The sequence below is a fragment of the Geotrypetes seraphini genome, chromosome 14 (genome assembly GCF_902459505.1).
Source record: "Geotrypetes seraphini chromosome 14, aGeoSer1.1, whole genome shotgun sequence".
In the NCBI taxonomy this organism is placed as follows: Eukaryota; Metazoa; Chordata; class Amphibia; order Gymnophiona; family Dermophiidae; genus Geotrypetes; species Geotrypetes seraphini.
The window spans coordinates 50010471-50037869 of record NC_047097.1 but is presented as its reverse complement, the minus strand read 5'-3'; the positions used below and the strand labels follow the sequence as shown (position 1 = coordinate 50037869).

Here is a 27399-nt window from a genome sequence, read left to right as displayed (position 1 = left end):
GGTTCACATCAATTAAACAAAACTTAATAAGAAATTACAATGGTATCACAACGGGAGTTATCAGCTGCACTCAACTACCTGTGCTTCCCCGAAAATAAGACAGTGTCTTATATTAATTTGGGGTCCAAAAAACACACTAGGGCTTATTTTTGGGGCTGTCTTATTTTATTTTCATGTACATTGATCTTCTCTCCCTTTCTCTCCTCCACCTCAATTCTTCCTCTTTCTTTTCTCTCCCCCACATGTGCAGCATCTTCCCTCCCCTCTCATCCATCCCCTTGTTCCTTCCCTCTGCAGCATCTATCTATCCCTCCCTCCCATCCCCCCCGTGCAGCAGAACCCTTGAGCAGCATCTTTCTATCCCCCCCCCACGAGACCGACATACCTCCCTCCAAACAGCAGCATCAGCAGCACTCTAAACAGGCTGATGCACAGCCTTCTCCCACCGGGGCCTACCCTGTGCTGCACCGCTGATGACATCAGTGATGCGGCAGAGGGAAGTACCCTGCGAGAGAAGACTACAAAGCAGCCTGTTTAGAGTGCTGCCAACGCTGCTGTTTGGAGGAAGGCATGTTGGTCTTGCGGTGCGAGGGTCAGCAAGATGCTGTGCAGGGGAATGGGTGGGTCAGCGGAGTTCGGCTGCGCAGCAGGGGGGGAGGGCGCTGCTGCTGGCAAATCCAGTGATGGGAGTAGGGGAGAGCTGGGGACATTCGGGAGGGGTTTTGGAGGTCAATCTAACTGGGGCTTATTTTTGGAATAGGGCTTATATTAAGACCTACCCTGAAAATCATGCTAGGGCTTATTTTCGGGGAAACACAGTAGCTCACAGGTATCACAACAGACAATAGGGATTTATTTTGATAGCAGCCTTAGAATATGCATGTTTTGGTCATATGTCTAAAAGATGTAGGTGCAAAGTATAAATCCCTCTAAATCTTGATAAACATATGACTCCCTGTGGCAATCAAATCCTTTTCTATGGTCACCACTGAATGGCCATGTGGCCACCTGTTGATGAAAATGATTGGTTAATAGGCTGAACAGTAGCCATTGGTCACTGGGTATTTTATCATATTACAGGAAAAGTATGGCTGACAGTTATCTGTTGCATGAATAACTCCTGCTCATACAGCACTGGAGGGCAAAGCAAAAACATCCATAGCGCACAGGGAGTAAATATGAAGAAAGTCTTTACTTGGCCTTCCTTTCTACTTTAATTCCAGCTCAGTGAAAATCAGTACTATTACCAATTCATTCAGCGAGCCTTCATTTGCAATATTTGGACATTCTTTCCCAGGGGTGTCAAAGTCCCTCCTCGAGGGCCGCAATCCTGTCGGGTTTTCAGGATTTTCCCAATGAATATGCATGAGATCTATTTGCATGCACTGCTTTCATTGTATGCTAATAGATCTCATGCATATTCATTGGGGAAAACCTGAAAACCCAACTGGATTGCGGCCCTGGAGGAGGGACTTTGACAACCCTGCCCTAGACCCAGCCACTGTTCCTAGTCCTGAGGTGGCACTTAGACTCCTTCTGGAATCCTGTATTGCGGGCTCAGAATTCTGGGCTCTTATATTTAGTACTGCATAGAGAGAAGAAGAAGACTGAGAAGGGATTTGATAGAGACTTTTAAAATAATAAAAGGATTTGATAAAATAAACCAAGAAGCAGCATTACTAACATTCTCAAATGTGACACGGACTAGAGGTCATAGACTGAAACTGAGTGGCAGCAGGTTCAGGACAAATGTCGGGAAGTTCTGTTTCGCACAGCGCGTGGTGGGTGCTTGGAATGCGCTCCCAGAGGAGGTTGTGGAGGATTCAAGCGCAAGTTGGATGCACACCTTCTAACATATCATATTGAGGGATACGGTAAATCCGGGACTCCATAAAGGAGTACTAAATTGGGCCGCCGCGTGTGCGGATCGCCGGACTAGATGGACCTCGGTCTGATCCGGTGAAGGCGTTTCTTATGTTCTTAACATACAATCATGAGAAATCAATCAAATACAAGCAGACCAGCACAAGGTTATTATAGTGGAACTATATAAACACACATTCTGTTCTGCTACCCATGATTACTCAACATTTTAAAATCTTGCTCAATTAAGACAGCTGCCCTATAATAAAAATAAACACATTTAAAGCTCTAAAATAACTGAGGCGAGAGGTAGGCTGGATGAAATGGCATCCTGCAGCATTCCTCATTGCACTGGGATGGTGTAGTTTTACTGCATGGATGGAGAAACAGCAGAGTTGGAACATGAATGCACTGACCCACAGACATCCGAGTTTTAGAATTATTTGCCTTTCCGCATCTGGATTCATGGCAAGTTGCATTAACTTACCTGCCCTCAGGGGACAACTTACAACCCAGTGGTAAAATTGGGTGTTTGTGTGCTATATTTTAACTAGTGAGAGGGGCCTGAATTGTGCCATTTTGCATAAGGGAACTGATGAGGTAGGAATGACGGAGGATCATTCTTGCTTCCCACTAGACTCTAGGGCAGGGGTAGGGAACTCCGGTCCTCAAGAGCCATATTCCAGTCAGGTTTTCAGGATTTCCCCCAATGAATATGCATTGAAAGCAGTGCATGCAAATAGCTCTCATGCATGTTCATTGGGGAAATCCTGAAAACCCAACGGGAATACGGCTCTCGAGGACCAGAGTTCCCTACCCCTGTTCTAGGGGATCACCTAGTAGTCATTGGGGGCAGGAGTGTTGTGGGGAAAAAGACCACAATACATTTTTCAAAACAGACAGAGGACAATTATTTTCACTTTGTGGTTAAAAAAATTTCCTGTGTTAAGCTGCATTATTGGTAAATACTGCACGTCACCGCCATCTTGATTTTAGAAAATTGTTAAAGACTCAACTCTTTGATAGGCTGGTATCTTAATGCATTCTGCTTCATTTTTTCAATCAAGTTCCTTATATTCAACTTGATGTGTTTTATCTGTTCTATGTATTACTTCTTTCCCTGTGTGTAAATTTTATACGTATTGTTAAATATAGTTATTAGCAGGGGCTCATTCAAACTGCATCCAACAGAAGCATTGACGTCACTTAGAACAAATAGAAAATCATAACAATAATAATAAAAAAATGACACGGAGAAAAATAAACCTCAATTGTGAGAGGTTGGGACTACACAAGTACCCAGCCCTCAACACATCATCACAGGTTTATAAAAAAACTCCGTCTACAATTATATAGATGAGATTTTCATTCATTCAGAATCACTTTTTTTCAAACACTTTTTTTAAATATATATAAATAGAGCAACTGTAGATATGTCAAAATTTCATGATATGAACCCCAAGCTTAACTAAATTAGTGATGAAGGCTACAGCTCGATTTCATTTGTGCAAGAATTATCAGAGGCACAGAATGCAAAAAAAACCACAATTAAGGGAGAAAACCACTCATCTGAAGAGGTGAAAAATTCCAGAGAGACTTTCAGCTCCTAATCCCGACAGAAAAGACTTTCTGTTTCGCCTAAACTGGCTACTTCAGGGGATATCTGCCATCTTCAGGTGTCTCCTTATTTCTTGCAATCCATTAAACAAACCGCTGGCTCTTCTCAAAATGGAATTGCTAGTTGTATTACTTCTTTCCCTGCCATTTTATTGTAAATACTTTCTGTCTTTATCTGCTTTTAAGTCCATGATTCTAATTTGTATTGTATCTGTATCCCTTGCATTAGCTCACCTTTTTGTGAACCGCCTAGAACTTTTTTGATATGGCGGTATATAAGAATAAAATTATTATTATTCTGTGAGAATCTGTATGGAATGTTGCTACTCTTTGGGATTCTAGAATCTTGTTACTCTCTGGGATTCCGGAATCTTGATAGGCTGATATCTTAATGCATTCTGCTTCATTTTTTTTCAATCAAGTTCCTTATATTCAACTTGATGGATTTTATCTGTTCTATGTATTACTTCTTTCCCTGCCATGCCGGTATTTTCTGCATGATATTGTAAATGCTTTCTATCTTTATCTGTTTTTAAGTCCATTATTCTAATTTGTATTTTAATTGTATCCCATGTATTAGCTCACCTTGTTGTGAACCGCCTAGAACTTTTTCGGTATGGCGGTATATAAGAATAAAATTATTATTATAACACAGTTTAGTAAAAAGGGCCCTAAAGTGTGCACCTAAGACAATGGAGGATGAAATGATTTGCTCAAAGTCACATGGAAAGTCAGCGGAAGATCTCAAAGAAAACAGAGAAGGCAACCAGGTGGTACTCAATATCTTTATTCTATGAAGACTCGACACGTAGCTAACTAACTTAACAGAAGAATAGCCATGCTGGGTCAGACCGATGATCCATCTAGCTCAGTATCCTGTTTATACAGTATCCAAACCCAGGTCACAAGTATGTGGCAAAAATCCAAATAGCGGGCAACATTCCACGCTGCTGGCTGCTGGGATTAACGATCTGCTTGCTGGAGATATGGATAAGGATGAGCTGCAGCTCATCTTCCCCAAAGAGTTTGAAAATGCTGAAAAAACCTCCTGAACTCAGATGTGTATATTTTGCTGGAACATCGTAAGCATCAGAACTTGTGACCCTGGGCAGGTCATTTGGTCCCCCATTGCCCAGGTATATTAGACAGTTTGTTCATTTAATCTACAATCTAAAGAAGTATGACCATGTCACACCTTTCTACAGACAGTTGCATTGGCTACCAGTGGAGGTTCGGGTCAAGTTTAAGTTCGGATGCATCTGCTTTAAGGCATATGCTGGCTCAATACCTGAATATCTTTTGAAGACATTTGTATTTACTATCTCAAAACACTCCAGGAAATCTCATGCGCTATTTGCGTTTCCATCCGTTAAGGGTTGTAAATCTAAGAAATTTCACCAGCTTCTTGGGACAAGGATATGAATCATTCAATTGCGTCCTCCGACACCTATTACCAATTCAGACATGCTTTGAAAACCTATCTTTTATTAAAGAGTGCTGAAGATGAGCAGGAACTATCTGAGGACAGATTTTTCAAATTAAGGGGATCAATAAGTACAAGGGGGCACTCAGAGAAATTGAAAGGGGAGAGGTTTAGAACAAACGCCAGGAAGTTCTTCTTCACACAGAGGGTGGTGGATACATGGAACGCGCTACCGGAGGATGTGATAAACAGGAGCACGCTACAGGGGTTCAAAGAAGCTTTGGATAGGTACTTGGAAGACAAAGGGATTGAGGGGTACAGATAAGAGTAGAGATAGATTATAGGGATGGGATTAGAGGTAAGTTACAAAATTAATCAGGGACCACTGTTCAGGCACTAGGCCTGATGGGCCGCCGCGGGAGCGGACCGCTGAGCAAGATGGACCTCTGGTCTGACTCAGCGGGGGCAACTTCTTATGTTCTTAGGTCTTTATGAAAACCCTGAATTACATGGCTCGCTTCAACCGTTTCAAGAACCATGAAACCATTGCTAGGGCGTGCAGACTCCTGAGGCAGGCCTTCGGGCCGAAACACGTACGTGTCGAGTCTTCATAGACTAAAAGTATTGAGTACCACCTGGTCGCCTTCTCTGTTTTCTTTGAGTATCTGCCTTGATAAGGTAGAATCTCCCGTTGCTTTGTAAAGTCAGCGGAAGAACCCATGATCCGAACCCCGTTTTCTCTTCACCCAGTGCTGAAAACAGAGCTACTGACCTGCCATTCGTCGGAGTCACTATACAAAGGAACTGGGATCTCCTGGGCATTATAGAAATGCTTTGCCGACTCAGTTGTTACTACTTGAACATCTACCTAGCAAAGTTAGCAAAGAGACAGAGAGATATAATTAAAATGACTGATACTTCCCTCTCTTATTTGAAAACACCTGCATGTTCAGGCACACTCTTCACTTCCTCCCCTGTTACCCAAACAATAAACGATCACAACAAGGTTGTGGAACTTGGAAGACAAAGGGATTGAGGGGTACAGATAAGAGTAGAGATAGATTATAGGGATGGGATTAGAGATAAGTTACAAAATTAATCAGGGACCACTGTTCAGGCACTAGGCCTGATGGGCTGCTGCGGGAGTGGACCGCTGAGCAAGATGGACCTCTGGTCTGACTCAGCGGGGGCAACTTCTTATGTTCTTATGTTCACATATGAAATTGCATCACATTCACTGGTGCTTACATCTGGCTATATCTCTCTATGTATATTATATACCACAAGCACCTGACAGCTAGCAAAACCAAGAGCAGACTAAAAGTGGGAGGTAAAGTTGCAAAGTCAGTGCACATCTGTGACACCATCACCAAGAATGCATATGCCCTTTAGCAAAGATTTCAAGACTGATATGAGGCACAGCCAAGTCCTAAATCGTTTTAGTTCTCTTTCCAGCCTTTTATCCAAAACACTGCAAGAGAATAGCACAACAGTATTTGAATTATTCTAAACTTGAAAAAAAATCCTAGAGAAAACACTTACTTAGTCTTTCATTATTGCAGATATGCTATTTCATAGGAAAGTCTAGTTGGTATTCTATTTTTACCTTCATTTGCATTATGCAAATAAATCACTGGCAAAAATGCCAAAGTTAACACTGATCACCATCACTGGAGGCAGGCTATGTGCTGATCCTGGGAAGAAAACCTATGAATATTTGGCATATCTAGAAAGACATGAGAAAGCCATACTCTCCTCTCTAAGGGCCCCTTTTACAAAGCCGTGGTAGCAGTTCTCCTGCAGCAAATGCACTGAAGCCCATTCAGTTCCTATGGGCTTGGGTACATTTGCCATGGGAGAATTGCTACTGCAGCTTTGTAAAAGGGGCCCTGAATGCCACTGGACAGTGACTTGCACATACCCTACAACAGGAAAGCAGTCGGCACAAAATCAAACAATTCCAATTTCTAAAATAACAAAACAAGTTTCTGTTTTGTTGCATTCAGTCAAGAGTAACATTGCCATCTACTGGGCAAAAATAATCCATAAGCCATAACGATGTAAACTAAACTAAAACTTAAGTTTATATACCGCATCTTCTCTAAAAAGATAGAGTTCGGCACGGTTTACAGGAACTTTAATATAAGGAAGGAATAACATAATAAGTATTAGTGATTATAAAAAGGGTAGCGAGATTTACATTTTTGAGAATAGCCAAGTTTACAGATGCTTTCGGAATAATTGGAAGGAGCCCAGGGCAGGAAGGTTATTCCAAAGCTCAGTGATTTTGAAGAAAAGAGATTTCCCTAATTTTCCAGCATAGATAACGCCTTTTAATGAGGGGAAAGATAGTTTAAGTTTTTGGATTGATCTGGTAGTTATCAGGTCTCGTAGAATTCCAAGATAGTGAAATTAGAGGAGGAAGAGTGCCTTGCAACATCTTGAATGTTAGGCAGGCACATTTAAAGTGAACCCTAGAAATTACTGGAAGCCAGTGAAGTTTTGACAGAAGCGGGGAAACATAATCAAATTTGCTTTTTGCGAAGATCAACCTAGCCGCAGTATTCTGGATTTGCTGAAGTCTTTGAAGACTTTTCTTGGTTAGACTTAGATAGATAGAGTTATTATTATTAGGATTTTATATACCGCCTATCAAGGTTATCTAAGCGGTTTTTACAATCAGGTACTCAAGCATTTTCCCTGTCTGTCCCGGTGGGCTCGCAATCTATCTAATGTACCTGGGGCATTAGAGGATTAAGTGACTTGCCCAGGGTCACAAGGAGCACAAGTACAGGGTTTGAACCCAAAGTCTCAGGGTGCTGAGGCTGTAGCTCTAACCACTGCGCCACACTCTCCTCTAACCACTGCGCCACACTCTCCTCAATAGTTCAGCCTGGACAGAATGATTGATTGTACAAGGACCACAAAATGTTGTTGGTGGAAGCAGGATCTCACTTTTCTCAACATGTGGAGACTAAGGCCTTGATTCTGCAAAGTGCGCCTAAGTGGCGCCCACCATTTAGGCATCCGATTTAAGTGGTTAATGGTAGGCGCTAGCTAAGTGGGCTTAAAATGTAGACGTGAGTTTTAGGGCGCGTCTCCATATTTGTAGGCATTCTCAAGAAAAGTCGCATCTAAGTATGTAGACATGGGCATAATGTGGGCGAAACCTGGGCGTGGTTAGAGATAGGCTTAAGATAGATGCTAGTTGGGAGGCAGACTGCGTCTAAACATCGCGGAAACTGTAGGCGAATGAAAAGCTGGTCTAAGTGTGGTTTCTGCTTGGGCTGAATGCAACTTTCTATGGGCGAAACTTAGGTGTGCTTTGAGCTTCCAAAATGATATTTTCTACATAGAGTTTAGGAATATTGGTAAATTCAGTTTGGCTTTAGAATTGGGGGTATGTTTTCATGCCTGAGGAGTGTATGTTGGGGTGGGGGAAGGGGTTTAGGATAAGAGAACAGGCTGCTTTAGACATCTGAGAATTGCTGCAGATCATTTTAAAGCTCAACCCAAATATGTTTAAGCAAAGGAATGGCCAAAGAACACCCAGTTTGAAGGTTTTCTGGTAGAAAAATGAATATTATATTTTTGCTAACCATACTCAAGACTTGAACCCCTGACATTTGAAAGATAAAAGCAGCGCGCTGAAGCATAGAGCTACAGAGGGAATTCCTTTTAGAATTTGGTAACAGGAGCCTCTACAGACTAAGCAGATGACAAATGGCTTCTTGTCAAAGCTTTGAGAAGTGAAGGAAATTATTAAAAGTCAGTACAGGTGTGTTTGGCCAAACCACACCCAGTTTGAACATTTTCTGGCAGGAAGTCTTAACGGTGTCTATGATGTCAGATGCCACTTAGGGGTGCTTAGTATAAGAAGGTCCATCAGAGCAGAGTTTTCTCTTTTAGGACTCCCATTCTGTGTTATTGCTGAGACCTCACCTTTTCTAATTATCTTTTAACTTTTTCTTTCCTATATCTGCCACAACTCTCCATTTCACAGGACCATTAGTAGCTATAGTAATTTGCAATTGATGTCTTTCTAACATTTTTCATCTTTCCAGGTGAATATGCTGCACCTATGCAAGGAACTCCTTACTAACAACTCAGATACCAAATATTGCTAGCTACTTAAATGTCTTTATTACAAAAAAGCTGAGGCAGAACCGATTTCTTCTTTTGAACTCCCATTCTGCGTTATTGTTTATGGTGATTCTCCTTTAACTTTTTGTCCCCCTGATATCTGCCACAACTCTCTCCATTCCACAGGGCCATTAGCAGGTCTGAGAATTAGTGATGATAAAAATTGGTTCCAGGTGTGTTTGCTGAAAAAACACCCATGCTGTTTAAAACTTTGGTGTCAGGAAAATGGATATACAAGTTACATGAATATGTGTTAACCGTACCCGAGAGTGGAACCTATGATGTTGGGAAGATGGAAGCAGTGCTTTTACTCATAGAGCTAAAGGTAATTCTTTTTAGAGTCATATAGAGGCAGCTCAAAAGACTAATCAGTTTTGGTGGTAATTGTTAGGCATTCTTATTATAAAAAGGGTTCAGATGCAGCTGCCTCTTCTTTTTAGGAGTCCAACACTGTTCATTCTGGGTGTTATTTTCAGACTGTGCTGTGACATATTCCCCCACGTCGTCTGCTTTTTACTTTTGCCACAGATGTATTTTTAACATTTTCCCCCTTTTCTCCTGATTTCAGGTCCCCAGAGTGGCTAATGACTCCCCTTGTGTTTCCCAGAGGCCAAAGCAGGTCTGTTAAAACTGGTTTCAGCACACTAGCTTGCAGCTGGACAAAGAGTTATTGCAAGCAGCATACCAAAAAAGAAAAAATAGGTGAGAATGATGTATTGCAACCTTTGTTTGCTTACACTAGATATCCTTTACTTGACTTCAAATTTTGCTTACTATCTGCACTGTAATAACTATACCTCTTCCCTGAATAGCCCTTATGATGAATTAAATACATTTTCACAATGCTAACATGTTTCACACTTTTTTCCTTCACTAGGGTGTACTTCTTGATGATTTTCTAAGAGAACGGTAAATTGGTGAGTTTTAGGCTCTCTTTTACAAAGGTGCGCTAAATCAACGCATGCGTTAACCGCTAATGTGTCCATAGGATAACATGCACGCATTAAAATTTACTACACGTCAAAGGCGTTGCCCTTTAGGGCGCCATTAGCGCGTGCTAAATGTTAGCGTGTGCATGTTATCCTATGGACGTGTTAGCAGTTAGCGCATGCATTGATTTAGCGCACCTTTGTAAAAGAGCCTAAAACTCAACAATATACTCTTAATTTGTCTCAATCCATCTTCCTTTTTCTACAGCCTGCCTTCTCCTACCAGGAGATTATGGGACCTTAACAATTCAACCACAGTTGAACCTAGGCATGGCTTACTCTGCATACCTGTCATCCATCTCATTGAACTACAGTTGCCTGATGTTACACTTGCATGCTGCTTTTCTGGACTGTGCAATGATTCTAGATGTTCTACAATAAAAATCTTAAACCATTTTTGATCTTGTGCTTATTTACAATAGGAAGGCCAGGGCCCATTCAGATACATTGAGTAGCATCCGGGCATTAGTGTTTCCTTAATAAGCACCACTTCAGCTACTTTGTCACATTGACCTTTGTCTTATCTAATGTTCCATGAGGCCCATGCTGCAAAGGAGAGAAGTGGGGTGGCCCTTAGGGGGTGGCAAACAGGGTAGCTGTGCTATGTTTCGGAGGGGGAGGAGGGAGGGGCATGGGCTAGCATGTCTCCTGCCTCACAGCCTGCAAACAGCATAATATTTGAGAAAATGGTACTATATGAGAGCTGGAGCGGATGAACAAGGTGCCTTAACTTGGTGAGCCAGAAATGGCTTCTTTAATCAGGGGATAAGTTTCCTACCCTGACAGCTTAAGATATGCTTAACTGCAGCCGTTTAAGCGTACTTTGGGCGCTCCGCTACGGAGCCGCAACCACGCCGTAGCTACTGCCATAACGACACCTATATGGAACAGTATAATCAAACCTGAATTGTTATTTTATGGCTCATTGTCTAGCAAAGTGGTTAGAATGAAGGTTAGTGTATGAGCCTGGTGTGGGTTCAACTCCCTCATTTACTTCAGCTGACACAATACTCATTTTAATAAAAATTACATGATACAGACCAATCAAATCTAATTTTCATCTCAAACAGCACATTAGCAATACTAGAAGCAAAAAATTCCAAAAGAGGAGTTTGCAATTGATATAAACAGCAGTATTTGACTCCCATGTCACATTTATTCAACCATAATTGAGATTCTGGCTTTTGGGACAATGAAAGCAGTGCTTTAAGCCGTTGAGCTAACAGTCTTTTGTCTCAGCTAACAGTGATATGATAGCTAAGCAGATCATATCTTAACAGATCACTAAGCTATGATATGACAAGGGAGTCAGAGAAACTGGAGTGGAAGATAGTGTAGCTCAATGAGTAAAAGCTCTGTGCTGATCTTGCAGAGGTCATGAGTTCAACTCTCAACCCATCTTTTAAATGGTGGCATTGTACTTTGCAGGTGCACTTGATGATCTCACAATGAGGTTAGTATTGTGCAGCTGCACACCTCCCTTTGCAATGAACTAGAAGCCACATTCAGGTCTGTAATGTGTTTTATTCTGATTTTAAGCTTTGCCAAATGAAGTTATGGGCTTTGTTTGCTTTGAAGAATGAGCTGATTGGAGCAATGTTTAGTGAGAAAGAAAGTGTTATTTGGAGCAAGAAACTTAAAGCTGTGATTTTCATGTGCTGTAACATTGCTTCTTTAGCCAGGAAATGAGTACCGGTAAGTTTTAAATTCAATATGCTTGTATGGATGTGTCCTGTTTATGTGCTGGCTGAATCACAAAATAAAATCCCTTAACTGTATTTAGAAGATCACTTTGGAAACGTCCAAAATCTGCCTACATCCCATTGAGAGAAACATCTATCCATCAAATAACGCCTATCTGATGCCCAGAGAAAGCTCAATGGATGACCTACAGGGCTGCCTAAATAGCATCCATAGAACTCGTGTCTGATTGGCTTCTTTGACTGGGTAACTAGACAACTGGATGCCGGGGAGACTCTGGACGTGATATATTTGGACTTCAGCAAAGCTTTTGATAGCGTCCCACACCGCAAGTTATTGAACAAGCTGAAATCGCTGGGATTAGGGGACACACTAACTACATGGGTTAGGGACTGGCTACACGGTAGACTTCAAAAGGTAGTGGTTAATGGTACCCCCTCCAAAACTTCAGACGTGACCAGTGGAGTACCACAGGGCTTGGTCTTGGGCCCGATTCTATTCAACTTATTCATAGGTGATATGACCCAAGGGCTTAGAGGAAAAGTATCTTTGTTTGCCGACGACGCCAAACTGTGCAACATAGTAGGCAAAAGCATTTTGCCTGACAGTATGATGCAGGACCTACTACTACTGGAACAGTGGTCATCGACTTGGCAGCTATGCTTTAATGCTAAAAAGTGTAAAGTAATGCACCTGGGTAAGGGAAATCCATGCAGAACTTACACACTAAATGGTGAGACCTTGGCTAGGACCACGGCAGAACATGATTTAGGGGTGATCATTAGTGATGACATGAAGGCTGCCAATCAAGTGGAAAAGGCTTCCTCCAAGGCAAGGCAAATGATGGGTTGTATCCGTAGGGGTTTTGTCAGCAGGAGACCTGAAGTGATAATGCCACTGTACAGATCCATGATGAGACCTTATTTGGAGTATTGTGTTCAATTCTGGAGGCCACACTACCGGAAAGATGTGCGGCGAATTGAGTCGGTTCAGCGAATGGCCACCAGGATGGTCTCGGGGCTCAGGGATCTCACGTATGAAGAAAGGCTAAATAAATTGCAGCTGTACTCACTAGAGGAACGAAGAGAGAGGGGTGACATGATTGAGATGTTCAAATATGTCACGGGCCGTATCGAGGTGGAAGATGATATCTTCTGTCCTATAGGTCATTCGACCACCAGAGGGCATCCGCTGAAAATCAGGGGAGGGAAATTTCGAGGTGATTCCAGGAAATACTTCTTCACAGAAAGGGTGGTCGATCATTGGAACAGTCTACCTCTACAGGTGATTAAGGCCAGCAGCGTGTCAGATTTTAAGAGAAAATGGGACATTCACGTGGGATCTCTAAGGGAGTAAAGTCAGGGGGGTGGGTCATTAGAGTGGGCAGACTTGATGGGCTATAGCCCTTTTCTGCTGTCATATTCTATGTTTCTATGTTTCTACCATCTTTCTGAAGCCTAAACCACGTCTATCTAAAGCCCAAACAATGCTCAAACAGCTATTCTTTACACTGCTTATAGGAGCTAATTTTACAATTACTCTGCAGCTTCCTTTGTAGCACAGAGGTTAAAATTACACCCTTCTACACTGATGTTCCCAGTTCAACCCCCAGTCAGTCCCTCTCACTGAAAACAAAATATTATAAATATCCTTTTAAAGATGGCATACTGTGTTACTTTTTTTGTGTTTATTATGTTAAAGCTTACAATCCTGTAATAATGAAGAAAAAGAATATGACAGGGCAGCAAATCCACCTTGTGTTGTCTCCTGGTATCTATCCCAGCAGAATTAACTGCTATAATGACGCCTGTACAGAACAGTATAATAAAACCAGAATTGCTATTATTGTATGGCTCATTGTCTAGTACAGTGGATTAGAATGAAGATTAGAGTGTAAGTATGTCACTTTTTTCAAGATTCACACTGATGTTCCCAGTTCAACTCCCACTGAAAATAATATATTATATAAATATCCTTTTAAAGATTGTATACTATGTTTTTATTATGTTAAAGCTTACAATCCTGAAATAATGGAAAAGAATCAGTAAAAAAACACATTTTTACATATAACTAAATACACTGTAGGGACGTCTACAAGTGAAAAAATTGTATTATTGGAGACGCACAGTGGATGCCTAAGTGGCGCTAAGCGCGACATGTGCCCCGCGGACGTCAAAAGCATGCCTAAAGATAGGCGCAATTTGCAGAATCGGGGCCTAAAAAACTTTTTTACCAGAGAGTTGAGATGGTCATTAAATGAAAGTGTGGAGTCAACAATGACGCCCAAAACTGAAAGGTACAGATCAGTGATTCTCTTCTGAAGGGCATCAGCCAGACCTGAAGATGTCTGCCAGGTGCCAAGATCTGAGACATTATGTTTTTATTTATTTGTATCCCGCCTTTCCCAAAGGAGTCACAACAAAATATATACACAGTCTAAACACATACAAAACAATAATCCACTAATCACAATATATACACAATGATGATATGAAACTTAATAAAATCTCAAAAAAAGGCATCACCAGTGCCTGCATCCTAACATATAATTCAACTCCTGTATTTCATCTTACAGAAAAGATGTCTCTAACAATTTTTTTAAAGCTACTTAAACTTGTCTGCTAATATACGTGTCGAGGAAGATTATCCCACTCTTGGGGACCTATACAAGAAAACATGCTGGAACAAATACAGAGAACCATTAAGTTTACTGGCTGAAGCTCCTACATGGCACATTCGTACATACAGATTTTACAAAGCTGGTGTTTTCAAATGTCGATGCTATGGGATGCACAGAATTTCAGTGGTAGCTGTTTGGGTGATCCAAAAAAAAACACCTATCTATGTATTTACGTTTTACAGTGTATGGGCACTGTAAATCACTAAGTATCTATTTGTGTTATAGTAACATAGTAGCTGGCAGCAAATATAGACCAGGCTCATCAATGCAGTCTGCCAACTAATGTGGTTTGGTTTTTAACTGTTGATGTGTGGATTTCCTCTCCCCCTCCACTGCCTGTATTAATCTCTGCTTTGTGCAAGTTACAGTATCCTTCAGCATTGCAATGTGGAGAGGAGAAAGCTGTGTTCCTGCTTCTCTCTAACCAATAGTAATTCCCTGTGCTAGCCTCTTCTTCCATTTCCTGCTTTGCGGTCTCTGACATAGAAGTTTGTGCAAATTTTAAACATTAACAGCAGTCTAGCTAGGATTCAGCAAATGCCATTCTCGGTAATTCAAGACTCCTGAGGCAGGCCTATTGGCCGAAACATGTTAATGTCGAGTCATTGAGTCGTTGTATGCATCATTGTGACATTGGAGAAATAAAGTTTTTTTTTATATTATCAGATGAATTAGAGGACACTTTTTTAGTGCACATCATTCTGATCTGGACAATTCCATTCTGGTTTATGCACAGAAGTTTGTGGTAACAGCATACATTAACCTCCAAATATGGTAGCTCTTCAAGTTATAAAAATGCAAAAAACACAAAAATATTTTGTATAGGTGTGGAAACTGTAAATAAACAAACACTAATTTGTGCTCTGAATTAACAATTGTTCATTAATATATTGTGTTGAGAGATTCTGGAATTTCCAGGTGTGACAGGAGTGGCAGGTAATATGAAAGCTGGGTTGCTGGATTAAAACAATACTAGGCTTCATGAATAAATCAAAACTAAGTGAACAGATATTAAAGTTTGGGAATTAAAATTAGGATTTTAGTGAAAATGCATGAGATACTGTAATTAAAAGATCAATATTTTTAAGATATTTTAAATCTGCACTCAGGCTCGTGTTAAGAGATTTTAGAAGTTGTTTTTGTGACCAATACAGGAAGGATGAAATCATAAGAACCCACTGTCTATCTACTTCTGCAAATGTTAGAGGATGCAGGCCTGTACAGAAATAATTTATATTTCAATAGGTCAAAAGATATAAAGAGAAAAAAGTGAAACACTATCTCCTACTGGGCTTAATGTAGAAGTGAATTTGCCTAACTTACATTGTATCGAGGTGGAAGAGGATATCTTCTTTTTCAAAGGTCTCACAGCAACAAGAGGGCATCCGTGGAGAATCAGGGGCGGGAAACTGCACGGTGATACCAGGAAATACTTTTTCACCAAAAGGGTGGTTGATCACTGGAATAGTCTTTTCCACTTCAGGTAATTGAGGCCAGCAGCGTGTCTGGTTTTAAGGCCAAATGGGATCGTCACATGGGATCTCTTCACAGAGAAAGGTAGGGGAGGGTCATTGGGGTGGGCAGACTAGATGGGCCGTGGCACTTATCTGCCATCTATTTCTATGTTTCTATGTATTTTACTTTTGTTCCAGGATAGAAGAGGTTAATTGAATAATTACATCTACTATAATAAAACGCTAAGCGCACATGCGCACTCCTACCTGCGTGATACGTGATCCGTATGTCCGTGGCAGGCAGGAGTGCGCATGCGTGCATAAAACGGTCCCTGCGGTCTTGCCGGCTCCCCCCTCACTTACAGTAAGTAATTTTGTCGGAACCCCCCCTCTCACCCCTCATCGAAGCACCCGAACCCACGTTGACCCTCCCATCGCGTTCTGACCCTCCCATCCCTTCCCGCCGTCTGATCGTCTCACTTAGTCCCTTGCCACCCCCCTTCCCTTCCCGCAGTCCCGACAAACCTGCCAACTCCAGTAGCGTCCGCAACGCTCTATACACGCTGCTTCGGGGCCTTCTCCTGCCCTGATTTGCTCTGCTGCATCTCTGATGATGTCATCAGGGACGTGCCAGAGTAAATCAGGGCAGTAGAAGGCCCCGAAGCAGTGTGTGTAGAGTGCTGCGGACGCTGCTTCAGTAAGCAGGTTTGTCGGGACCGCGGGAAGGGAGGGGGGCGGCAAGGGACTAAGGGAGCCGGCCAGACCGCAGGAAGGGAAAGGGGGGGTAGGGGAAAATGCTGCTGCACAGGGAAGTGGTGTGGGGGGAGGGAAATGGAGGGGGAGGGAATGCTGCTATGGCTGCTGTACAAGGAAGTGGGGGGGAGGGAAATTATGTTGCTGCTGCACAGGGAAGTGGGGTGGGGGGAGGGAAATATGCTGCTGCTGCACAAAAAAAATGGAGGGGGAGGGATAGAAGGAAAGACAGACAGTGGGAGGGAAGGAGACAGAAAGAAAAGAAGAAATACACAGGGGCAGGGAAAGATGCAGAAAGACAGACAGACAAAGGGGGCCAGGGAAAGAGATAGACAGAAAGAAAGACAGTGGGAGGGAGAGAGACAGAAATAAAGAAAGACAGACAGACATATATTCTAGCACCCTTTAATGTAACGGGCTTATATACTAGTTAAAAAATATGTTTTTGTAAATGTACTATGTAGGCAAAGGATGTGCGTGCAAAGATGATGTTTTTGGAAAAGCCTGACTACGTTACCAGTTGCTAATCTCTACAGAATGATGTCAAGGAAAGTATAAATGTATAGTATTTCAAAACTTGTCTTTGGGAGAACATTATCAGAATTTTAATGTGTCTTCTTTTCTACCTTTGGATACAAAATATACAGTTATATTATTTTTACTTTATATCTTTTAAACAAACTTGAATATTCTGCTCATTAAAACACACATCATTTTGTGTCCAATTTATTTTAACAACCACCAGGACAGAAAGTCTTGCTGTCATAGTTTTCAAGTGCTATTTTTCTGCTGCCTGCTATGTTTTTATGCTTACTTTGATCATGGTTGTATGTCCCTTTGCAGTTGCTAATAAAGACAATTAAAAAAAAAAAAAAGTCTTCTCTTCTACATAAGAAAGGAATTGCTCCTGAACCTGCATCCAGGTAAATAGCAGCCGCCCTGGATAATTGATATATGAGGACATATACATCTTAAAGGCAGACATAGTATGCTCTAAACTCTGGACAAAAGCCTGCCCTTTACATAGGAACATAAGAATAGCCTTACTGGGTCAGACCAATGGTCCATTAAGCCCAGTAGCCTGTTCTCATGGTGGCCAATTCAGGATCTCTAGTACCTGGTCAAAACCCAAGGTGTAGCAATATTCCATGCTACCAATACAGGGCAAGCAGTTGCTTCCCTTGTGTCTTTCTCAATGTGACAATTTAGAGGACAAAGAAATCACATAAATGAGTAAAAGATTTATTATCATGAGTGTATAGGTCAGTCTACTAATAACTTTTACATATGATTTACATCTTGGCTATAAGCTCCATCAAATTGGTAACTGTTGAAGATATGAATGCCCTACTATGTTTCCTGAAGGTCTCAGAGTCAAGTAACGTAATGTGTATTGAAAAAAACTTGCACTGTAAGGATTACTATGGCTAACTGTAACCTATAAACTATATATTATGTATAGTGGTATTAGACCCCTAGGATGTATTGTGTTAGGATAAAAACTTGTGTCATAAACTTGTACTGTAATTATTCACCAGTTGGAACCCAAGCACAGTACCAGGTTGAGCTTTGGATTCTTGCCCAGAAATAGCTAAGAAGAACACAACACTCACCCCCTTCAATGCTGGTAACAGGTTCTCTTTATTGCACAGGTCACCAATAAAAAAAATAACTTTTTCATTTTCAAAACCTTTTCGGATATCAAACACATTGACAGTGTAACCCTTTTCCAGAAGGTTATTGTTTGAGTGGAGGATGTTTTTGATGTCATCACGTCTGACGTGTCGATGTTTTGCCCCTTTAAATTTTTGACGTCGACATTAGTTTCGCCATTACACAGCGATTGAGAGCGTCTTTTCAAGATAGAAGGTTGTTTTTGAAAAGTAACCAGTGTGACAAGTGTTATGTGTTACACAATATTAAGGTTCCATTTTTTAATATTTATGGTACAATGTGCTTAATTTGGAGTAAGAAGTTTCTGCTTGAATTTTTTAGGTACACAGCATCTATTGCTGTCTTTCTGTATAGTTGAGTTCACAGCTGCTTGGTTTCCTGAAGCAGTATAATGAAACGTGGACACGTGGGAACCAAAAAGCCATGCTTTAGCTAAGTGCTTTGTCACCTACTGAACATCTTTTGGAAATTGAGAGTTTCACTAAGAATAATTTTTTGAAATTTAAAAATAAGCTTAAAAGTATAAAGGATTAAGCAATGATTGGGTCTTGAGGTGGCTGGAGGTTTTCTCCCTCTGTTGTGCCCCTTCATGTCTCTGAGCTATTCCTATCATATGTAAAGCTTGTATTGCAAAGTTTCATTATTATTTATAGAGCAGTGGTCTCAAACCCGAGGCCCTCAGTATGTTTATCATAATCACAAAAGTAATATAAAACAGTTTCTTGATCACATGTCTCTTTAGCTATAAATGACAATATTATTAGTAAGACTTAGCCAAAAGGAATTTATAAACTATAGAGTTTTACCTCATGCAAAATTGTCATTTCTTTAATAAGACCTTAACTATTTTTTTTCTGAGGCCCTCCAAGTATCTGCAAATCCAAAATATGGTCCCACAAAGGGTTTGAGACCACTGTTATAGAGGGAAGTGTTCTCTTATATATTCTTTCAAAACTGTTCATGGGGACATCTAATAGTTATATTATCACACATAGGAAATCATTGATAATCATACATGCTTCCTTAGAACATAGACATTTTATTGATCTTGACTCTGGACCGGGGCGAAGATTTACTGTGATTTGGGAGCAATTTTGGATGACCCTTCCATCGGTGGCCCGGAGTAGACTCTTGAACTCCTAATTGATTTATCTATTACCTTCTTATATTCAGGGATTTTCTGTTTGGGTTTTTGTTGGGGGGGGTGGGGGATGGAAGGGGCGGTTTGGAATATGTGCAAATATGTCTGCATTCTGAATTTTTTTGCTATGGTTGTTGTTGTTTTCTGCACGTTGAAATTGAACAAACACATTTAACCATATTATCACACATTGCTTAACTGTATTTTTTTTTATATATTTTCAAACCAGTGGAATATTTGGGAACAGCAGAGTACTTTATCAGCTCTGGGGAAGCATGAACTGTGAGATGACCTTAGAAACAGGAAACTGGGCTAAATGACTGACCCGGAATAGTTATTCTTATGTTATTGAGGTTATAGCAGCAGCAGGGAAAGTGTGGATGCTGTTGCTGTATTGGTCTCCAACCTTAATCGTGGGGGGGAGGGGGGTAGCGCTCCCTTCCCCAGTACCAAACCTATGAAATCACTCCATTTAACCCTTTCAGGACCAAGGGACATATTTGTCCCATAACTTTAAAATCCTATAAATTTTGATTGGGATAGTCTACAGTTCTAAATTTGATATGTACAGATTCCATATGATACTGCCTTTATGTAAACAAACTGGTTCCGACATTCATTCATTAGCGTCGTTGCCAGATTGACGAGAAGATTCACTTGCCACACTGTCCATAAGCCAGAAGTGTGATTTTTTAAATAAAAATAATGATATTTCACAAAAAAAATCAATTTTTTGGCATCTGCAAGCCCTTTTTACCATAAAAATGTCGTCAAAACCACAAAAATTGGCTTACGATCCTTATGGTCCTGAAAGGGTTAAACTGCGCGTTTGAGCCGTCTCCTCCGGGTCAGGCCAATACACACGACTCCCACACATGCAGAGGGGTTGGAAAGAACTTAAATAAGCTACGTCCCTCCTTCACTAGTAGAATATGTTTTTAAACCTGAAGCGCTGGCTCTTCCCCACTTTAGCTTTCGTTGCAATAGTCCCTGAAATCTCTTACTCGTTTTCACTGCATCCATCTAGCAGCAATTTTAAAGCACAAGCTGTCTGAAGCCGGGGCTGACTTTTTTTTTTTTTTTTAGCGTTCACTCACCCCAGCGATCTCCAGCAGACTAGAAAGGAGGAGGGGCAGCTTCAGAGCGGCCACGCTCCCAGTGACCCCCACCAGGACATGAAACCTTTTCGACGGCACAGACTCCCGAGCGGAAACGCCTGCACGCTGCTCGGCAGCTTCCGGCTCCATCCTTTAAAAAAGAACGAATCCGACCCCCCCGCAGGCCTAACAGCGCATTTGGACGAGAAGACACTCCCGACCCCGACCGCTTTCGACTTCCCGTCCCAGAAATGACGTCCTACGCCAAGCACCCTCCCCTGGGCGGGGCCTCGGGCTCCCGAACCAATCAGTACCTTAGGCCCCTCCCAGTGCATCCCAGGAAGAGGCGGGCCTACCGGTCTTCGGTAGAAAGTACGGGAGGGGGAGGGTCTTATATTAAACGGACAGGCAGAAGGGAGTAGGCATCCCCCCTGCCGGTTTCGTATTGAAAGTACGGTGTGCTGTGTGTTGTCGGGCCTGCCAGCTGGAAGGGATGTGTTCTCTCCTCCCGGCCTTTTATTTTACGGTACACCCTCTTCTCAGGTCCAAAACTTCAACGCTTTCTCCCTCTCATTCATCTATCCCCACTCTCGCTGTATGCATCTGGGCTGCAATTCAATCCCTCACATGCTCCTATTAGTCTCATCTATATTCATTTACTCCTTCTCTTATTTTCTGCCAGGGATGTCAGTTCCAATCTCTGCCCTCCTAAACAGTCCTCGCCCCATCCCACTCACAATTTGTATTCTGCGAGAGCCGCCAAGCTCATAATACCCTTCTCCTCAAGTCCCTTCACTGGCTCCCCATCCATTTCCAAATACAGTTCCTCTTACTGACCTACACAGAACAGAACATAGTAGATGACGGCAGATAAAGGCCTGAATGGTCCATGCACTCGCTCTACAGCCCCTGAATATCTCTCCACACTTCTCTCCACCCCCCCCCTCCCCATGAACTCTGTTCATCGGGCAAGTCCCTCCTATCCATACCCTTCTCCTCCACGGCCACCTCCAGACTCCAGCCCTTCTATCTTTCTGTGCTGTATGCATGGAACAAACTGCCAGAGTCATTATGTCAGGCGCTGTCTCTAGCAGTATTCAAATCCAAGCTAAAGGCCCACTGTTTCAGTGCTGCTTTCAACTCCTACCCTGTGTTTCCCCGGAAATAAGACCTACCCTGAAAATAAGTCCTAGTTAGATCGCCCCTGAAGCCCTGCCCATTCCGCCCCGCTGCTGAACCCTGCTGACCCTCCCACTGCGAGACCGACATACCTCCCTCCAAACAGCAGCATCGGCAGCACTTTAAACAGGCTGCTTCGCAGTCTTCTTCCACCGGGTCCTACCCTCTGCCGCATCACTGATGATGATGTCATCAACGCAGCACAGGGAAGGCCCTAGCAGGGGAAAGCCGCGAAGCAGCCTGTTTAACGTACTGCCGACATTGCTTTTTGGAGGGAGGTATGTCTGTCTCGCAGTGGGAGGGTCAGCAGAGTTCTGCGCGGGGGGGGGATGGGATGGAGGGATTGAAGCTGTGCAAAGGTTCTGCTATACAGGGAATGGGAGGGATAGAAAGATGCTGTGCAAGGGATCTGCACAGGGGGGAGAGGGATAGAAAGATGCTGTGCAAGGGTTCTGCTTCACAGAGGGAGGGGGATACAAATATGCTGCAGAGGGAAAGCCCAAGGGGATGGGTGAGAGGGGAGAAAAGATGCTGCATATGTGGGGGAGATAAAGGAAAGAGGAAGAATTGGGGTGGAGGAGAGGAGAGGAAGGGAGAGATGATTAATTGTACATGAAAAAAAAAATGACATCCCCCGAAAATAAGCCCTAGTGCATTTTTCTGACCCAAAATTAATATAAGGCAGTGTCCTATTTTCAGAGAAACATGGTAATTCCTATTCACCATAACTACCTATGTCCATCCTATCATTCTGTCTGCAAGAAACTCCCCAACGCTATATATCCTGTCTGTCCAAATTAGATTGTAAACTCTTCAGAATGGGGACTGTCTATTGTACGTTAAATGCATGCATTTTTCAGCACTATAGATGATAAATGTAGTAGTAGTAGACGGTGGGGGGTTGTCAGAAGAGCTCAGAGGAATGGGGGGGGTGTCTTTTTTTTTTTTAATAGGCGCAACTCTTGTGCGTGTGTGTTGTGCATGCACAACAGCTGCGCCTATTAAAAAGACAGCTGATCAGAGACTCCCTTGCCAGCAGGAGCCAACAGGGGAAGCCACCAATTGAAAGCCTGCAGTTGCTGCTCTCCCCTCTCCGGTGTTACCTTCGGGCCGGCTCCCTCTTCCTCACTGCCTCAGTGCAAAGCCACGGGCAGCTGCTCCTCGTGCGTCCCGTGCCTCATCCGGAAGCATTCCCTTTGACGTTGTGATGTCAGAGAGAAGGCTTCCGGTTCAAGTGCAGGAGGCGCATAGGAGCCGCTGCCCACAGCAGTCAAGAAGAGGGATTCAGCCCAAAGATAAAGCTGCATCCATCGCACCATGGACCGGCGGTTGAAGATCACTATCTCGGGCCCAATGCACATGCCGGTCCTGTGGACCAGCAAGAAATTTCTGCAGACCAGCACTGGTCCACGGTCCAGCGGTTGAAGAACATTGGTCTAGATGACATTTTCTTCGTATCCAGTCCTCAATGGCTCTTTTCACTAAGTTTACCCACAGCTTGCCATCTCTTTCCCTCACCCCCCTCCATTATCTAACTGTAGCTTCTTCCCCCATTCAGAATGTGGCCTTTTTTGCTTCTCCCCTCCTTCCATCATATATCATCTCCACCCCTTCCAGCCAGCATCTGCCCCCATCTTTCTTCCTTCTCCCCATTACCTTGCCTACTCGCCTTCCCACCACTGCTGTATAATTCTCAAGCAGCAGCAGCTGTTAACTTAAATGCAGTCATCGTGGAATCTTTCTACACTTCCCTGCCTTTACCAACTCTGCTGTGGTGGAACAAGAAAATGACACCGGGGAGAGGGGGATCAACGGATATAGGGACAAGCAGGAGGGTCCATGATGGATGGCTGAATGGAAAGATTACTGCTGCTGGTTTGGGAAATCGGCAGAGTAGGTTGTTTCTGGACGCAGTGGGCCAGCTGTCCACTCCCCCAGAAACATAAAAACATGACAGATAAAGGCCAAATGGCCCATCCAGTCTGCCCATCTGCAGAAACCATTATCTTTTCATCTCCCTATGACAGGAGTGTCAAAGTCCCTCCTCGAGGGCCGCAATCCAGTCGGGTTTTCAGGATTTCCCAATGAATATGCATGAGATCTATTTGCATGGACTGCTTTCATTGTATTCTAATAGATTTCATGCATATTCATTAGGGAAATCCTGAAAACCCGACTGGATTGTGGCCCTCGAGGAGTGACTGATGCCCCTGCCCTAAGAGATCCCAGGTTTTCTTGAATTCAGACATTCTCTGTCTCCACTACCTCTTCTGGGAGAGTGTTCCATGCATCTACCACTCCTTCTATTAAAATAAGTATTTACTTAGATAACTCCTGAGCTGGTTTTAAGAAAGGTTTAGACTAATTCCTGGAGGAAAAGTCCATAGTCTATTATTAAGACATGGGGAAGCCTCTACTGCAGGGGTAGGGAACTCCGGTCCTCGAGAGCCGTATTCCAGTCGGGTCTTCAGGATTTCCCCAATGAATATGCATGAAATCTATTTGCATGAACTGCTTTCAATGCATATTCATTGGGGAAATCCTGAAAACCTGACTGGAATACGGCTCTCGAGGACCGGAGTTCCCTAACCCTGCTCTATTGGATGGGTAGCATGGAATGTTGCTACTCTTTGGGTTTTGGCCAGGTACTAGTGACCTGCATTGGCCACCGTGAGAACGGGCTACTGGCCTTGCTGGACCATTGGTCTGACCCAGTAAGGCAATTCTTGCGTTCTCATTTCAGAGCTTCCTTTCAAATGAAAGACTCACCTTATGCACATCTCCCCTCTCCCACCTTTTCTCCAAAGTATACATATTGTCACATCCACCCTCCGGCGGCAGCTGGTCTGAGTGGCGTGTGACAGGGGTTAGCATGTGCCTCTAGGGCAGGGATCTTAAAGTTCCTCCTTGAGGGCCGCAATCCAGTCGGGTTTTCAGGATTTCCCCAATGAATATGCACTGAAAGCAATGCATGCACATAGATCTCATGCATATTCATTGGGGAAATCCTGAAAACCTGACTGGATTGCGGCCCTCAAGTAGGGACTTTAAGACCCCTGCTCTAGGGGAAGCACAAATTTTAGGAGACTACTGAGTACTGGTGTTTAACCATTAAGATACCACGCACTATCTGTAACTGAAATATGAACTATGCTTTATTATAACTCAGTTCAAAAAGGCCTCAAAAGAAGCCTCAAAAAGCCTCAAAAGAAAGTCCAAACAGAACAATTCAAAAGACAAAAATCAGAACACAGTTCACAGTGTCAGTATGCTCCCAATCCAAAGAAAATTCCAGCATCAGTTCATACTTGCAACAACCAAAACGTTTCTGGGTTCTTCTGTGCCTCTCAGAGTCTTCCCTCCAGGTCCTTATTCAGGTGTTCTTTAAGCCACATGTAGGGCAGGAAGGAAATGCACACAGGTAGAATATTTGCAAAAGAGTTCCGTTCTCACCCTGAGTTGAAACATATAAATCTCTGAGTTAGAGCAGGAAAGAAAACAAACAAAAAAAAAACACCCAACTTCTTTTCAGAGCTGTGCTGGATTAATCAGCACAGCTCCTATGCTTCTGCACTATCCAGTCTCTTACACAATCCCAGAGAGAGAAAAAAAACCCACAAGAGAAATAAAACTTTCAATGGTTCCTCCTAGAACTTGGGTATCACACAATACTGTATAGCAAAGAGTTCTTTATTGCAAAAAAACAAACAAACACTCAAAGTCTCTAGCAAGAGGCGAAACCACTCTACTTTTAAACACGCTCAGCATTTCATAATCATCTCACTTGCCTTAGTTCAAACAGCCCTCTATTGCTTGTTGGTCTGCATTTGCTTCTCTTAGGTCCATGGCTTATGGCAAATCTCCTGTTGCCTGACCCTCAACCTTGGCTTCTTCCTGGCCATGTGGCTTGGCTACTTCCTCAGTCAGGACCGCTCTCTTTTCCTATCCTAGCCACTGGTCTCAAACTCAAACCCTTTGCAGGGCCACATTTTGGATTTGTAGGTACTTGGAGGGCCTCAGAAAAAATACTTAATGTCTTATTAAAGAAATGACAATTTTGCATGAGGTAAAACTCTTTATAGTTTATAAATCTTTCTTTTTGGCTAAGTCTTAATAATAATATTATAATTTATAGCTAAAGAGACATATGATCAAGAAACTGTTTTATTTTACTTTTGTGACTGTGATAAACATACTGAGGTCCTCCAAATAGTACCTAGCAGGCCAAGAGTTTGAAACCACTGCTCTTAGCAGTGCAGCTAGCATTTAATAGGCAAATGCCCCACCCCCCAACCACCAGGTGAAAGAGTTCAGCTTCCTAATTAAAACTGCTTTCAGTTCAATGTGAATTGCACTTCAGACCCTTCTGCTCTCTTGCTCCCTCTGGTGCTTCTGGAGAAAACACCAGTTTCAGGAGTTTCTGTTTTTCTCAAAGCTGGAATGTATCTAACAACCTCAACCAGCTCTGCTACCTTAAGGACACTCCTAGCAGGCATACCACAATATATTGAGATCTTTTTGAGTCTGTCCCCTTACACCAGGGGTCTCCAAAGTCCCTCCTTGAGGGCCGAATCCAGTCAGGTCTTCAAGATTTCCCCAATGAATATGCATTGAAAGCAGTGCATGCACATAGATCTCATGCATATTCATTGGGGAAATCCTGAAGACCTGACTGGATTCGGCCCTCAAGGAGGGACTTTGGAGACCCCTGCCATACATCTTAGTTTTATAGCATCCTTCTAGCTTTGGCTGTCACCCCACCCTTGGTACACAGTGCAGCTTGCACTGCACCTCTCAATGAAGTAGTTGAGCTAGTTAGAAGCTGTGCAGGGTATTCCCCAAACTCAGTGGATATTCAGCCACACATATAAAGACTGTCCAATTCTTCGCTAATCCACAATGTTGGCACACATTCCAAAACACAGCCTTCAGTTAGCTTTGTAGCTCATATAGATTTTAAAAAGCCCCACTGTCTGTGACACTCAGAAGAACATTGCTACCTACAAACCATAGCCATATGGAAACCCCGGAAAAGGCAGTCATTGCATGTAGTACAACACTATATATGTGGAAAGAGATGCACTTTTCTTCCTCCACTGTGCAAAGTCAAGAGAGGATGTAGTGTTAGGGGTTCCAACTTGCACTATTAACTCTTTTACCCCTGGCCAGAGACATGGTGAAGCCTGATAGTCAACTTTTGGGGACACTTCTAAAATGTATTGACCAGCCATGTCTCAAACCAGCTCAAGCAGAATACATGTTCACTATAATGCTATAGTCTATTTCCCCTCTCCCCTCAAAATATCTTGTTTAAAGTCATAAATTCTGTGACTCACTTAATTCAGCATTTCTAGATATAGCTGTTTTTTCACAACTTTTTTCTTTTGAATTATTTGATACATCCCATTTCCAACTCTCAGGAAAAACCCCAAAAACAAAGAGAACACTCACGTTTCATGTTGGTTCAGCAGAAAAAATGGCCATTTTTGGTCACACTACTCTGACATCATCACTACATCATCAATATGCACCCAGGTGGGCCAGGCACCGCAAAAATGGTTTGATGGGGTTTTGAACACCCTACCTGCTGGCATCAGCTGAACATAGCAATGCCTTAAGGTGTTGAGCCACACAAATTTGTTGTTGGATATTGCTCAATGATATATGGTAAGGAAGTGGTAGTGA

The 27399-nt window shown here is 42.6% G+C and overlaps 1 protein-coding gene and 1 long non-coding RNA gene across 5 annotated transcripts in view; both read right to left on the bottom strand.

The window, feature by feature from the left end:
* Window positions 1–20771, bottom strand: part of PPCDC (phosphopantothenoylcysteine decarboxylase) — a 38624-nt gene extending 17853 nt beyond the window's left edge. For 2 of the 4 annotated variants that reach the window (XM_033920952.1, XM_033920954.1), the window contains exons 1-2: window positions 20536–20771; window positions 5676–5771 (exon numbers count right to left, since the gene is read on the bottom strand). In XM_033920952.1, the coding sequence (XP_033776843.1) occupies window positions 5676–5771; window positions 20536–20685 (246 nt within the window). In that variant the 5' untranslated portion in view covers window positions 20686–20771. The remainder of the gene's footprint in view (window positions 1–5675; window positions 5772–20535) is intronic. The other 2 variants (XM_033920953.1, XM_033920955.1) reach the window with 1 other exon arrangement.
* Window positions 20772–24845: 4074 nt separating this feature from the next.
* Window positions 24846–27164, bottom strand: LOC117348074. Its single transcript, XR_004536908.1, has 2 exons — window positions 27051–27164; window positions 24846–25168 (listed from the first exon to the last, which is right to left on the bottom strand). It is a non-coding gene; the product is annotated as an uncharacterized LOC117348074 (long non-coding RNA).
* Window positions 27165–27399: the final 235 nt, after the last annotated feature.